At 40.7% G+C, this 16,170-nt stretch overlaps 1 protein-coding gene across 6 annotated transcripts in view; it reads right to left on the bottom strand.

Annotated features, from left to right (window-relative positions):
• The window catches only part of MTPAP (mitochondrial poly(A) polymerase), a 119,185-nt gene that overhangs the window by 53,449 nt on the left and 49,566 nt on the right, over positions 1 to 16,170 (bottom strand). For 2 of the 6 annotated variants that reach the window (XM_064368527.1, XM_064368528.1), the window contains exon 9: positions 11,332 to 11,429. The exons of the other annotated variants lie outside the window; for them this stretch is intronic. In XM_064368527.1, coding sequence (XP_064224597.1) covers positions 11,332 to 11,429 — 98 coding nt within the window. The remainder of the gene's footprint in view (positions 1 to 11,331; positions 11,430 to 16,170) is intronic. 6 annotated transcript variants of the gene reach the window in all.

Here is a 16,170-nt window from a genome sequence, read left to right as displayed (position 1 = left end):
ATGCTCTGCATTAGTTCAGGGAGGTTAGGCTGAGATAACAAAATAAACCCAAATGTGCACTAGCTCAACATCATAGAAATATAAAAGCTCGGCCGGGTGTGGTGGCTCACGCCTGTAATCCCAGCACTTTGGGAGCCCGAGGTGGGTGGATCACCTGAGGTCGGGAGTTCAAGACCAGTCTGACCAACATAGAGAACCTCAAACTCTACTAAAAATACAAAATTAGCCGGGCAAGGTGGTGCATGCCTGTAATTCCAGCTACTTGGGAGGCTGAGGCAGGAGAATCACTTGGACCCAGGAAGCAGCAGTTGTGGTGAGCCGAGATCATGCCATTACACTCCAGCCTGGGCAACAAGAACAAAACTCCATCAAAAAAACAAGCAAACAAACAAAAAAACCCCGAACTGCAGGTATAACTGAGTACCCCATTTCTCCAAGAGAAAGAGAATGAGTTATTTTGTTAATTACTTTTTTCTTCTTTTCCCTTTCGTCCTTTTTTTCCTTGTTCCCCACTTCCCACTTAGCTCTTTCGAAATGCAAGTAAAACCTCCACCTGCCAGACACTCCCTACATGGCCAGATGATCTAACTACCAGTTTACTTAGAAGCTCCAGAGCTGCAACCCTCTCCCACCAGGAGATCACCTCAAGAGACAACACGCAATCTGCAACCTAAAGGAGCACGATGGAACTTGCTCCCACCTGGAGAGAATCTCAAGCCAATGGCCACCTTACAACCCAGCTCTGCCCGTGATGGCACCAGCTGGACCACCCAGTAGCTAAGGCAACAAAGCGAGTCGGTAGGCCCTGCACCTGCTCGCTCCCTCTCTGCATGCTGTTCAGGCCAGGGTCCCATCTAAAAGCTCTGCTTTCTGCCCCCAGAGGGAAGCAGTCCCCTTAAAGGCAGGAGCCTGTACATCTTCCCTAAGCTAAGCCTTAAAATAAAGTCACTTTCTTTATACCAGACCTCACCCCTGTTAATTGCACTCTGCAAGAAGCAAGTAACTGAGCCTGCACTTCAGTTACACAAGGAAGTCTGAGAAAGGAGGTCTAGCTGTTTATTCAGGAAGGGAAACCTAGATTTTAGAGTGGCGTGTTTTTTTCACAGCATCTGAGGCCAGGAAATGACATGAAGTTGTGCACGTTCATTTCAGATAGATGAAATAATGAGATCGCTGCCACACCATTCACCAGCACATTTCTGGGTAATCCTAGGCCCACTTCCATACTTTAATTATATAAAAGACCTCCTGCCCCCAGTCAGTGAGCTATTGGACAACTGACTGCATCAGTTATTTATTTCTGAGCATCAGTTTTTCCCAAAGCTTGATCTGATTCTGTTAATTCCAGGCTCTCTGTAATGAAATTAATAAAAATACTTGTCACTCTAAGGAACTGACTAGGTACATTGACTAAGAGGTCTGGAGACTTGTATTTTTTTCCTTAAACTATCTCTTCTTAAAACTATCTTCCATTTCAACCTTTTAACCTAGAGTTCAAGAAGCTTCCATGACACTAATTTAAAATAGAGCCTCGCTCTGTTACCAGGCTGGAGTGCAGTGGCATAATCTCAGCTTACTGCAGCCTCTGCCTCCTGGGTTCAAGCAATTCTCCTGCCTCAGCCTCCTGAGTAGCTGGGACTACAGGCATGTGCTACCACGACCAGCTAAGTTTTGTATTTTTAGTAGAGATGGGGTTTCACCATGTTGGCCAGGCTAGTATCAAACTCCTGACCTCAAGTGATCCACGTGCCTCAACCTCCCAAAGTGCTGGGATTACAGGCGTGAGCCAGCACACCCAGCCAACGTATGACCTTTTTTCACACTAAGTTTGCCCTACTAACTTCATGGGTTGAGCTAGAGCAAATGGGGTTTGTTGTTTTGCAAGCTCGAATAGTCATTATTTGCAACATATAAAACCAGTATTACATCTGTGACAGATCTTCCTCCTAAGTGAGACACTTGGGAGGAAGTTCAAATTTAGAACTACAGTTTTTCTGGTTGCTTTTGACTAGAAAGTGAACATTCCAGATATAGTTTGGATGTTTGTCTCACCCAGATGTTGAAATGTGACCTCCAGTGGTGGCGGTGGGGACTCGTGGGGAGTGTTTGCATCATGAGGATGGATCTCTCATGAACGGCTCAGTGCCCTCCTCATGGTAATGAGTGAGTTCTCCCTCTGTTAATTCACATGAGAGCTGGTTGTTAAAAAGAGCCTGAGCCTCCTTCTCTGTCTTTCTCACTGTCTCACCATGTGACACACTGACTCTCTTTCCCTTCTACCATGACTAGAAGCTTCCTGAGGCCTCACCAGAAGCTGAGTAGATGCTGGTGCCATGATATATAGCCTGCAGAACCACGAGCCGAATACACCTCTTTTCTGTAAAAATTACTTAGACTCTGGTGTTCCTTTATAACAAAGCAAAACAGACTAACACAGTCCCCTACCTGCATCTCTCAGCCAGTATCCTACACGAGGCAGATTATATAAATTCACCTTTCCAAGGCCAAGAGCCACCTTGGATTTGTACCATTTCCTCCCAGGCCTTCTATTTCCAGAAGGTTGGGGCTCATTTCAAAGGACTGGGGCTCAGATAGGTCTGTCTGCCATTGCTTTATCTTTCCTCCTAGCAACTTGGTGGCACCACATCAAGTCTCTGTACAGTATGTCCTGAGCTGTGCCTTTGAACCTTCTCCCAAGGCTACCACATTGCAAAACTCCGGCGAGAGTGTGCTCTGTGTGTGACATGAAGGCCCTCCATTCATGATAAGTATTCGGGAAGACTGCATCTGAATTCAGGTTTGAAAGTCTTTGGGGAGAATGCATAGGTGGTTCTTGAAGCTCCAGTTCCATCCTACAGAAAATATTATGTCAGCTGCAACTGAACCAAAAGAGGGGAAATTCCATTTTTAAAGAGATGGTTTGAAAACCAAACCATTACAAACATCTGGTAATATGGCATAATGTAGGATAAACATGATTTTAAATGCAGCTTAAAGGGCGAGCTGAATACCAGAGCCGTGAGCGAGTGAGCTGATACTGTGACTGCCCAGAAACAGTCAGCCTCAGTAACCTTGGGGCTTGGGTTTTAGCATCCCTGCTAAGATAGAAGGCAGAGTTTTCGTCTCATACAAGTCAAGACTCCTACAGCAAGTAGGAACACTTAAAGAACAACAATCTCAATAAAAGATTAGACTAGATAAATATCCATGTAATACGCAGTGGCATTACGAGAGAGATTTTGTGTTACTTAGTGCACTGGGAGTCAGAAAAAAAAAGTCCTTCCTGGAAATTTATAGCTGCACTTCATTCAAATTTGGGTTCAAATTCACACTATCAGCATGGTTCACGAAAAGCCAAGAAAAGAGTATGAAAATGGTTCCAGCCAATAAAACCCCCCAGGGGACCAAACTCAGGCTGCACAAGATTTTCACAGAGGATGAGCTCACAATCAAAACCTCTAAAATGCCTGAGGAAATAATCCACCAAGATTAAGAACCAGCAGACATAATAAACGATAGTATTAGAACCCAAGGACTTCAGAAAACTGGATAATCTTATAGATTATAAACTAAGAGTATTTGACATGATTAATGTCAGAAAGAAAGGAAATCAAAACATAAGGAAATAATAGAACATTATCAAAAATGAAATCAGGTAAAAATAAGAAATAAACAAAAATTTAAAAATAATAAAAATCTAGCCACGCAGGGCATTTCATGCCTGCAATCCCAGAACTTTAGGAAGCTAAGGTGGGAGGATCACTTGAGGCCAGGAGTTAAGACCAGCCTAAGCAACATAGCAAGTCCTCATCTCTAAATATTTTTTTTTTTAATTAGCTAGCATGGTAGCATGCACCTGTAGTCACAGTTACTTGGGGATCTGAGGGAAAATAATTGCTTGAGTGCAGGAATTAAAGACTGCAGTGAGTGGCTGGGTGTGGTGGCTCATGCCCATAATCCTGATGCTTTGGGAGACCGAGGCAGGTGGATTACTTGAGCTCAAAAGTTTGAGACCAGCCTGGGCAACATGGTGAAATCCCATCTCTACTAAAAATACGAAAACCTAGCCAGGCGTGGTGATGTGCATGTGCACCTGTAGTCCCAACTACTTGAAAAACTGAGGTGGGAAATTGGCTTAAGCCCAGGATTTAGAGGTTACAGTGAGCCAAGATCACACTACTGTATGTACTCCAGCCTGCACACTAGAGCCAGACCTTGTACCAAAAAAAAAAAAAAAAAAAAAAGAAAAAGAAAGAAAAGAAAAAAGAAAAAAAACAAAGAAAAGAAAAGAAAAATGAAAGACTGCAGTGCATAATGATTGTGCCACTGCACTCCAGCCTTGGTGACAGAGTAAGACTCTATCTCTAAAACAAAACAAAACAAAAACAAATTGAGTAATTGAAATGAAAAACTCAGGAGCTAGGTTTCACCTGATTAGACACAGCTGATTAGAGAATCAGTGAACTGGAAAGTAAATTTGAAGAAATCATACAACATGCAGTACACAGATCAAAAGATGCAAAAACACTCAGAATATGTAAGTCCATAGAGAAATAAAGCAAATCGCTGGTTGTCAGGGTCTGGGGGAATAGGAGAATGGAGACCAATTACTTGTCGTGTATAAGGCTTTCTTTCAGAATGATGAAAATATTTCTTACTAGATAGAGGTGATAGTTATATAACATTGTGGCTATACTAAATTTTACTTTAAAATGGTTAATTTTATGTGAATTTTTACATCAATAAGAATATATTTTTAAGAAAGAGATATTCAGTTAGAATGAAAATAGCCAAACACATCTAATAGAAGTTGCAGAAAGAGAATTAAGAGAATGAGGAGAGTCAGTATTATAGAGAGAATGGCTGTACATTTTCTGGACTTTATTAAAGACATGAATCTGTGGATTCAGGAAGTAGAACACACTGTAAGAAAAATAAATAAAACAAGTCCACATCTGAATACATCAAGATAAAAATGCAAAACACGAAACAAAGAGAAGATCTTAAAAGTCACCAGAGAGGGCATTCTTTAGACTGATAGTAAATACATTCTAATAGGAGCAACAAAAACCAAAAGGCATTGGGATAATACCTTCAGAGTGCTGAAAGAATACAACTCTTAATCTAGACTTTTACAAGCTATTGTTCAAGTGTGAAGGAGACTTAAAAATATTTTCAGGGCAGGATGGTAGCTCACACCTGTAATTCCAGCACTATGGGAGGCTGAGGCAGGCAGATCACCTGAGGTCAGGAGTTCAAGACCAGTCTGGCCAACATGGTGAAACCCCCTAAGAAAAATACAAAAATTAGCTAGGTGTGGTGGTATGTGCCTATAATCCCAGCTACACGGGAGACTGAGGCAGAAGAATCACTTGAACCCGGGAGGCGGAGGTTGCAGTGAGCTGAGATCGCACCACTGCACTCCAGCCTGGGCGACAGAGCAAAACTCCACCTCAAAAAAAGAAAAAACGAAAAAAAAAATATATTTTCAGACAAACCAAGACCGAGAGCATTTAGCCCATTAACTCTCATTGAATGAACACTTAAAGGATTTCTTTAAATTCTTTTGATTTCTTTAAATGTTGGAAGAAACCGTTAAACCCAGAAGAAACAAATAAGATGTAAAAGCAATGGTAAGCAGTGGTAAGCAATGAGATTGGTAAGCATTCAAAAAATCTAAACAAGGAACAGCTATACAAGAATGATGACAGTGTTCAGGAATGAGGTACGAAAGTGAAATAAAACACTAGATAACAATGACACGTTTGACTGAGGAGAGTCAGAGGGATAGGGAGTTAAGCATTCCAAGAACTGTGTACTGTGCAAGAGGAAGACAGAAATAACTACTGAGTAAAGTCAGTGGCTCCCCGCTGTAATTCCAGCACTTTGGGAGGACGAGATGGTAGATCGCTTGAGGTCAGGAGTTCGAGACCAGCCTAGCCAACATGGCGAAACCCCATCTCTACTAAAAATACAAAAATTAGCCAGGTGTTGTGGCACATGTCTGTAATCCCAGTTACTCAAGAGGCTGAGGCATGGGAATCATTTTAACCCTGGGAGGGGGAGGTTGCAGTGAGCCCAGATTGCGCCACTGTACTCCAGCCTGGGCAACAGAGTGAGACTCTGTCTTAAAAAAAGAACAACAAGTAAAGGCTTTGTTAATTCAGGAACAAAGTTAAAAACTGGAAAGTAGCCACAGAAGAACAGAAATAGAATAATAGAATATATACCTTCCAAAACAGCAGCCAAGTAAGAAAAGGGAATTAAGAAAATGTAATCATTCCAGTAGAAAGCAGAAAAGGGCAAAATCAGAAGAGAAGAAATGTATGTATATTGTAAACACAAAACACAAGACAATGTGGTAGAAATAAAGTGTTTACAATAAATGTGGGTTATATAAAATACGTTAAAATATAACTATATATAACATAAATAGATTAAACTTATGTGTTCAATTTAATTCAGTTCATGGAAAAGGATGCAACCCACAAAAGATTTAATACAACTGATTATAAACATATGGAAAGAATTCTCTTACTTCTAATTAAAGAAAAACTGAATTCACATACAGATTTTTAAATAACAGCCTTTAAAGGAAGCACATTGGCATTCTTTTCAATGTTGACTGCAAAGTGAAACGGTGCAAAGTTTCCGGAGAACAGTTTGCAAAATGGACCAAAACTTTAAAATTATGCACGCCCAGCAGTTACACTTAGAGGAAATAATCAGATAAGTGTGCAAAAATTTATCTACAAGAATGTTCTAATGAATTACAGTATCAAAAATCTGGGACCTAAATATCCCACAATTAAGAGGCTTGTTAAATTACTACTCACACTATTGCTCATATTACTAATGTTAGTAGTAAATGATAACATTTATTAAGAGTTCACTATGTGTCTGTCATTCTAAACACTTTACTGATTAACATATTTTAATCTCCATTACAACAATGTGAAATAGGTATTATCTTTCTCATCTTACAGATAAGGAAACTCAATAAGTAAATAATGGAACTAACATTTTATTAAAAAAGAGAAAGAAAAGAAAACTAAAGTATACGGAAATTAGTAAGTTGTCTGAAGTCACATAGTGATCAAATGGAAGAGCCAAGAGCCAGCATTTGACCTGATGGAGTTAGTCTCATGCACTGGTTAGGTTATGCAGACATAAAACACATGTTCTAAGAAATACTGTGTTTTAATAATACTAACCATGTGAAACACTATGTATGAGAAATCCTAATGTAAAAGCCCACCTGTGTGCTAGTATAAAAATCCATATGTATACACAGGCATATTTAGGCCAAAGCACGAAAGGGTCATACACTGAAATCTGAACGATCCCTGCTCTGGGTACCAGGACTATGGGTAACTTTCTGCTTTGTGCTTTACTCTTTATTTTCACAAGGAACACACATTACTCCTGAGATTTGAAACAAAGAACACATAATTTCAAAAGTAAAGAAATGGATGTGGCTGGAGGGGGGTGGGTGGCGGTGGAAGTCAGGTCAGAAGGAAGCAGATGGTAAAAGGTTGGTCAAAGTGTACAAAAAGTTTCAGTTAGATAGAATGGAAGAGCTGTGGAGATCTATTGTACAGCATGAAGACTATAGCTAATAATAATGCAGCTAATGTAGCCTATAGTTGAAAATTACTGAGAACATATTTTAAAGGTTCTTATCACAAAAAACAATGTGATAAAGGCCATGTGCGGTGGCTCATGTCTGTAATCTTAGCACTTTGGGAGGCCAAGAAGGGAGGATCACTTGAGCCCAGGAGTTCAACCAGCCTGGGCAACACAGTGAAACACCATCTCTACAAAAAGCAAAAAAATTAGCCTGGCATAGTGGTGCATACCTGTGGTCCCAGCTGCTCCAGAGGCTGAGGTGGAAGGATCACTTGAGCCCAGAAGATCAAGGCTGCAGTGAGCCATGATCATGCCACTGTACTTCAGCCTGAGTGACAGAGGGAAACCTTGCCTCAAAAGTGAAAATAAAAAATAAATTATTCTTAAAAACGATAAATATGTTAGGGGATGGAAACGTACATTATCTGAATTTAATCATTTTACAACGTATGTGTAGTTCAAAACATCATATTGTGTACTGTAATGTAATTTTTATTTGCCAGTTATACCTTATTAAAGCTGGGATAATTAATGAATTTTATTTGTTTATTTATTTATTTTTGAGACAGAGTCTCACTCCTGTCACGAAGGCTGGAATGCAGTGGCACAATAATAGCTCACTACAGCCTCCACTTCTGTAGCTCAGGTGATCCTCCTCCCTTGGCCTCCTGAGTAGCTGGGTCTATAGGTGTAGGCCACCACACCTGGCTAATTGTTTGTATTTTTGGTAAGTAGAGATGGAGTTTCGCCATGTTGCCCAGGCTAGTCTCAAACTCCTGGGCTCAAGCGATCCTCCCAACTCATCTCCCAAAGTGCTGGGATTACAGACATGAGCCACCGCACCCAGCCTAATTAATTTATTATTTTTTAAAAAAGAAGAAGAATGAAGATAATCATCCCTTGGCCCAGCAGGAAGCTTCTTTGTTTCTAAAGCTTCCTGGTCTAACGCCACGTTTCCCCAGCACCCAAGCCAGCCAGGTTCTTTTCCGCAAGCCCCTCCTCTCCAGCTGTGTCTCTTGGCAGCCATCTGGGCCGCCCTGGGTCAGCTGCTTACCCTTTGTTTTCTGAATCCAGCCCAAGAAGACACCCAATGGCCTGCAGAGGCACATAGGTGCTTCCTTTATGTCATCTCAGGAAATGGGCCCAGGTGTGCAGTTCATAGTGGTAGAAAAAAGTGATTCATTAAATTCATTCAACATATGTTTACTGAGCACCCAGACATTGACAAACACCATGCGTTTAGGTCATGCAACCTTGAATTCAAGGACATTAACTTATGAATTTAATCAGCCTCTTCCACTCTACCGTTCTGCTGCTTTTTGTTGACGTTGAACAAGACCGCAACAATAACGTTGCCTTTGACATAGATATAAACCATAAACTCCTCCTCTGGCAAGATTACAAAAATTCTACCTTTGAGAATAAGGCTTCCCTGGTTCATAGATAAGTTCATGCATGCTAACAAAGGTCCCAGGAATTATTCTGTTGCAACTAATTTAGCGCCTTCATCGAGTTCCTGTCTTTTTTTTTTTGAGACAGTCTTGCTCTGTCGCCCAGGCTGGAGTGCAATGGCGCGATCTCGGCTCACTGCAAAACCTCCGCCTCCCAGGTTCAAGCAATTCTCCTGCCTCAGCCTCCAGAGTAGCTGGGATTACAGGTGCGCACCACCACACCCGGCTAATTTCTTTTATTTTTAGTAGAGATGGGGGTTTCACCATGTTGGTCAGGCTGGTCTTGAACTCCTGACCTCAGGCGATCCATCCGCCTTGGCCTCCTATAGTGCTGGGATTACAGGTGTGAGACACCGCACCCAGAAGAGTTCTTCAGTCTTATCAAGGCTGTGCAGCATCCCTTCCCGTTACTGAAATAAAATCAAGTTTGTGGCACACAGGAAATGTGCTCCTACCATATTACTTTTCTAGTCTCACATTTTAATTGGAGAATTGATCATCCCATTTGAATGAAATCATCCTGCATAACTGAAATTTAGAAAATGATTCCTGCTGAAAGAACATTTTTCATCTCAATTTGCCTAAGTCTGATCCTCAGTCTGACTAGGATGATAGCCCTTTTAGGTTTGACTTCACCCTCAGGAATTACCCTCTGCTTTTTGGAGGCAAACCTGGGGGATATTTCAATCTTTCAGTGAGATCACTTTTTAAAAAAATCTTCCTCGACTTCTGTAGGACCTTGGCTTCTCAGCATCTCTTACAAAAGCACTATGCAGGTCAACAGGCCAGGATGCTTTGCAATCACAGTGCCCTTGATTTAAAAGGCTGCCCTTAGGCCAGGTGCAGTGGCTCACACCTGAAACTCAGGAGGCTGAGTTTGGAGGATTTCTTGAGGTTGGAAGTTGGAGCCCAGCCTGGGCAGCATAGTGAGACCTCATCTCTAAAATGTAAAAAATAAAATGCTGCTCTTAAAATGGATGTTTTTTAATCTGTTATGAATTCTATTACTCTTCATTTTTGAGATGCTAAGGGGACCTCACTTAAACAGGAAAACATTTACCAAGAAGAAATCAGTCTGAGAAAATGCAAATAAAATGATTTATTTATTTTCGAGACAGGGCCTCGCTCTGTCACACAGGGTGGAGTGCAGTGACACAATCTCAGTTCACTGCAACCTCTGCCTCCTGGGCTCAAGTGATCCTCCCACCTCAGCCTCCTGAGTACCTGGGACTATAGGTGCATGCCACAACACCCCAGCTAATTCTATTTTTCGTAGAAAAGAGATCTCACTATGTTGCCCAAGCTGGTCTTGAACTCCTGGCCTCAAGTGATCCTCCCACCTCAGCCTCCCAAAGTGCTGGGATTACAGATGCAAGCCACCACCTGCTGCCTAATTATTTTTTAAGAAAGAAGAAGAAGACTGGGGGTAGTAGTTCACGCCTATAATCCCAGCACTTTGGGAGGCCAAAGCAGGTGGATCACCTGAGGTCAGGAGTTCGAGACCAGCCTGGCTCGAACCTTCTCTACCAAAAGCACAAAAATTAACCCAGCATGGTGGCACATGCCTGTACTCCCAGCTACTTGGGGACAGAGGCAAGAGAATTGATTGTACCCAGAAGGCGGAGGTTGTAGTGAGCCAAGATCACACCACTGCACTCCAGCCTGGGTAGCGGAGCAAGATTCTGTGAAAAAGGAGAAGAAGGAGAAGAAAGAGAAGAAGGAGAAGAAAGAAAGAAAAAAAGAAAGAAAGAAAGAAAATGAAGGAAGGGAGAGAGAGAGAGAGAGAAAGAAAGGAAAAGAAAGAAAGAGAAAGAAAGAAAGGAGAGAAAAGAAAAGAAGAAAAGAAAAGAAAATGATTATTCTTTGTTTCTGGGGTTTCCTGGTCTAATACCACATTTCCCCAGCACCCAAGCCAGAAGATGTCTTGTGGTCCAGCCCTAGAAGGGAGATTTTCCAGAGGTTTTCAGAAGCACTGCAGAGTATATTTGACTAAAACTACCTATGCACTGACCCCAGTCCCATAGTGGTAACCATTATATAGTGAAACTGTAGGGAAAGGAACAATTACCTTGACTCCTTAAAACTACATAGTTGAGGCAGGGCGTGGTGGCTCACACCTGTAATCCCAGCACTTTGGGAGGCTGAGGAGGGTGGATCACCTGAGGTCGGGAGTTTGAGACCAGCCTGGCCAACATGGTGAAACCCTGTCTCTACTGAAAATACAAAAATAGCCAGATGTGGTGGCGCGCACCTGTAATCCCAGCTACTCAGGAGGCTGAGGCAGGAGAATCGCTTGAACCCGGGAGGCAGAAGTTGTGGTAAGCCAAGATTGTGCAATTGCACTCTAGCCTGGGAAACAAGAGCAAAACTCTGTCTCAAAACAAACAAACAAACAACAACAAAAAAAAACTATAGTTGATAAGGCACAAGCTGATGATAACATAGTTCTAAATTCTCCCACATTAACTAATGGACCTGCGGACATTGGAGGAAAAATAAACGAACCAACCACTGAGCTCCCTCTGCAGGTCACTGAGAGTAATAACTGGCCACCTTTCCATTCTCAGCTTCCTTGAAAAAACAGAAGACGGTGGTCACCAGAAACTACAATTACTTTAAAATAAAATAAAATGTGCTGCAACCAAAAAAGAAAAAAAACAAAACAAAACTTTCTGTTGTGCATTTTATAGTAGCAGAGCAAAATGCAGTATTTTAAACAAGTATGTAGAATAGAAACCGTCCTTGTAATGTCAGTTTCACGAAAAAATTCAGCAGAGAGTGAATAAAATAGCATTGCCAAATCAAAGTATAATCCAGGCTGCAAGGTATGATTTCCAACTCCAATGGAGAAAAGCCTCCCTGACATTTTGAAGTTGCTCTCATGAGAAAGGAATTGGTCAAAGATGACAGAAGCACATAGAAATTTAGTTTTCCCTCTTGCACCTGTGAATTTCAGTCTGCTCCCTGATAATACCGCACCATTCTCTGCATAAATAAAATGAGACTGGGTTAGATCATGTTTTGAGGTTCCTTTAAGCTCTGAGAAGGAACAAACATGTGAGAGACATCATAGGTATTTGTCACCAAAGTATATGTTAAAAAGAAGATGGTTTCTATCTCCAAGTTGGTATAGAGGGCATAATCGGAAGACCCTGGTCAAGTTCCATCTCCGACATAACTCATGGTGAGATTTTGAGTGAGTCATCTATATCAGTGTGAGTCTACTCATCTGTATAAATAAGAATACTTGAGCCAGGTGTAGTGGCTCACCCCTGTAATCTCAGTACTTTGGAGGCTGAGGCGGATGGATCACCTGAGGTCAGGAGTTCGAGACCAGCCTGACCAACATGGCAAAACCCTGTCTCTACTAAAAAAATAAAATAAAATAAAATAAAAAAATTAGTTGGGCATGGTGGTAAATGCCTGTAGTCCCAGCTACTTGGGAGGTTGAGCAAGAGAATTGCTTGAACCTGGGAGGCGGAGGTTGCAGTGAGCCGAGATTGTGCCACTGCACTCCAGCCTGGGTGATAGAGCAAGACTGTCTGAAAAAGAAAAAGAATACTGAAATCTGTCAGTCAACATTTTGGGAAGCCAGGTGGGAGGATTGCTTGAGCTCAGCCTGGGCAACATAGTGAGACCCCTATCTCTTAAAAATCAAAAACAAATAAACAACAACAACAAAAAAAACAGTAGATGAGAACACATAATGGGAAAAAAACCCTCCATTTTTATAGTAGCAATAAAAAAGATAAACAACCTAAGAACAAACCTAACAGGAAATTTCCATGATTTATATGAAGAAAACTTTAAACACTACTGAGAGAAACAAAAAAAGGTCAACAAACAGGAGGGTGCCTCACGTTTGCAGGCGGGCAAAACATCACGTAGATGTTAACTCTTTCTAAATTCATCTGTTAATATGATACAATCCCAAGAAAAATGCCAGCCAGGTTTTGTTGGAACTCGGCGAACGGATTCTAAAGTTCATATTAAAAAGTAAACAAACAGCAACCAGCCTGGCCCTCATGGTGAAACCCTGACTCTACTAAAAACATAAAAATTAGCCAGGTATGGTGGTGTGCACCTGTAGTCCCAGCTACTGAAGAGGCTGAGGCAGGAGAATCGCTCCAGTCGGTGAGGCAGAGGTGGCAGTGAGTGGAGATCTCACCACTGCACTCCAGCCTGGGTGACAGAGCAAAACTACATCTCAAAAAAACAAACAGTAACAAAAAAAGAAGAGAGTTTCTGAAAATAAGTGTGATAAGCCATTTCAGATATTAAAACATATTATAAAGCTGTAAAGTTAAAACAATATGATATATTGGCATATAAATAGACAAATCAATACAAGAAAACAGAGACTCAGACCCCAATACAAATTGACGTTTACTATATATTAAAGGTAGGATTTAAATCCCTGAGAAAAGATGGATTATTTAAGAAATGGTGGTGGGACAAATGGGTAGCCTACTGGAAAAAAATAAATTGGATACTATTCATATATTAGGATAAATTCCAGATACATTTTTTTTTTTCTGAGACAAAGTCTCCCTCTTCTGCCCAGGCTGGAAGTGATCTTGGCTCACTGCAACCTCCACCTCCCAAGTTCAAGTGATTCCCCTGCCTCAGCCTCCTGAGTAGCTGGGATTACAGGCATGCGTCACCACACCCAGATAATTTTTGTAGAGACAGGGTTTCATCATGTTGGCCAGGCTGGTCTTGAACTCCTGGCCTCAAGTGATGTGCCTGCCTTGGCCTCCCAAAGTGCTGGGATTATGGGCGTGATCCACTGGTGCCTGGCCCAAATTCCAGATACTTTGAAGTCTTAAATGAAAGCAATAAAATCACAAAGTATTAGAGGAAACAACAGGATAATTTTAAAATAACCCTGAAATGGGGAAGCCTTTCTTAGCTCTAAGCAAAAAAATTGATATATTTTATCATATAAAAGTTAAAAATATTTACATAGCAAAAGCTACAATACCAAAGTCAAAAGACAAATGACAAATGAGGGGGCGCATTATAGTCAAGGAATGAATCTCCCTAATATAGAAATAATTATCATAAAAAAATTAGAAAGATAAAGAGTTTTATAAAAGAGAGTTAACAGAATGGAAAATTCAAATAAGCCTCAAACTCTAAAAGATACTCAACCTAACTTATGGGAAAGTAAATGCAAAGTAAAACGATGACATTAGTTTTTACTTATATTAAAAATAAATTGATGCTACTCTCTTGGTGAGGGTTTAAAGTAACAGGCACCCTCGGCTGGGCATGGTGGCTCATGCCTGTAATCCCAACACTTAGGAAGGTTAAGGCAGGAGAATTGCTTGAACCCAGGAGCTCAAGTCCACCCTGGGTAAGAGAGTGAGGCTCTGCCTCCATAAAAATTAAAAATATACATATAAAAGAAAAACAAAATTTTTAAAATTTAATTTTAAAAATTAGTTGGGTGTGGTCGCATGTGCCTATAATCGTAGCTACTGGAGAGGCTGAGGCAGGAAGATTATTTGAGCCCAAGACTTTAGGCTGCAGTGAGCTATGATCACACCACTGCACTCCAGCCTGGGCAACAGAGTGAGACACTGTTTCTAAAAAAGTAAAAATAGAATGAAATGAAATTAAAAATGCCACGTTCCTAGCGATCAAAACATATTTCGTAATTTCTCAAAGAACCAGCAGAGGGCACAAAATCATTTAACAGTATCAACTTAAAACTTCTCTAAAGTGGAATTTATATCCTGAGTTTAAAGAGAACAGAAGAAATGGCAACTTAGAAATTTACGGGGATTAAGTGTTTTATATATGAAAATGAAGCTAAATTAGCTAAAAATAAATATCAAAAGGCACAAGGCATCTGATATAAAGAAACATTGCAAGAATATAACAATCTGTAGAGAGCACGTTAAAACAAAGTGTTAAAAACCCGTCCTAACAAGACAAAGAAAACATTATAACAAAGATAAATGACATTTTGTCCTATTTTATATACTATAAAGAAAATATAATAGTGATACAAAAAACAGTACATATTTTTATTTCCATGTTAGAATTTAGCAAGAAATCACAAAAACTTTACTCCATGGGTTACTTGAGAGAAATCCACAAATACTTAGGATTGGCTTGTTGGTGAACACTTGAGTTTAATTAAAACTGCTCTACCCTTGATTTTCTGAACCAATTTTCCGTAATGATTATTTATTTAATAGATAACATAGTGAAATCAAACTCATGCAATGAGAAGTTAAGAAACTCCTATTGTGAACCCAGAAAAAGTAATCGGTACAAAAGAACTTATTCCAACCCCACTTTTTTAAGCAAACAAATCACTAGAATATTACAACGCACACAGGCTGAACAAAAGCCCTGTTTAGACCACTTTCTGACTTAAGATGACATTTGTTTAGTACACAAAGTTGACTCTTTCTGGAGGCAATCCAGAGGTCAAATTCAAGTTGTTATTTTCTAAGTATACTTAGATGACTTATACTATAAATAGGCATCTTTCACACTACCAGGTTACACAAGTAAAAACAATGAAATATACTTCTTCTCAGAGGAGATTAGATATGCTAACATTTTATTAGGTTGGTGCAAAAGTAATTGTGGTTTTTAATTACGGTTTTCATAACACAATGCCCTAACCCTTTGTGTAGGAACACCAAATTATCAATAGGTATAATGTAAGAGAAAGGATTTCCTACTTTTCGATCCAAGTGTTCACATTTTAAAAAAATTATTGTTCAAGCATGTTTAAAAGAGTCCGGGAGATCTGGCAAGATGGCTGAATAGGAACAGCTCCAGTCCAGCTCCCAGTGAGACCAATGCAGAAGGCAAGTGATTTCTGCATTTCCAACTGAGATACCCTGTTTATCTCATTGGGACTGGTTAGGTAGCGGGTGCAGCCCATGAAGGCCAGGCTGAAGCAGGGTGGGGCATCGCCTCACCCTGGAAGTGCAAGGAGCCAGGGCCTCCCTTTTCTAGCCAAGAGAAGCTGTGAGGAACTGTGCTACCCGGCCCAGACACTATGCTTTTCCCAGTTTTTGCAACCCACAGACCAGGAGATTCCCTCGTGTGCCTACATCACCAG

This window comes from Aotus nancymaae, unplaced genomic scaffold (assembly GCF_030222135.1).
Source record: "Aotus nancymaae isolate 86718 unplaced genomic scaffold, 86718_ANA_hifiasm-v0.15.2.pri h1tg000077l, whole genome shotgun sequence".
NCBI classification, from domain to species: Eukaryota; Metazoa; Chordata; class Mammalia; order Primates; family Aotidae; genus Aotus; species Aotus nancymaae.
The sequence above is the reverse complement of the archived record's forward strand: the minus strand, read 5'-3'. Positions and strand labels throughout refer to the sequence as shown.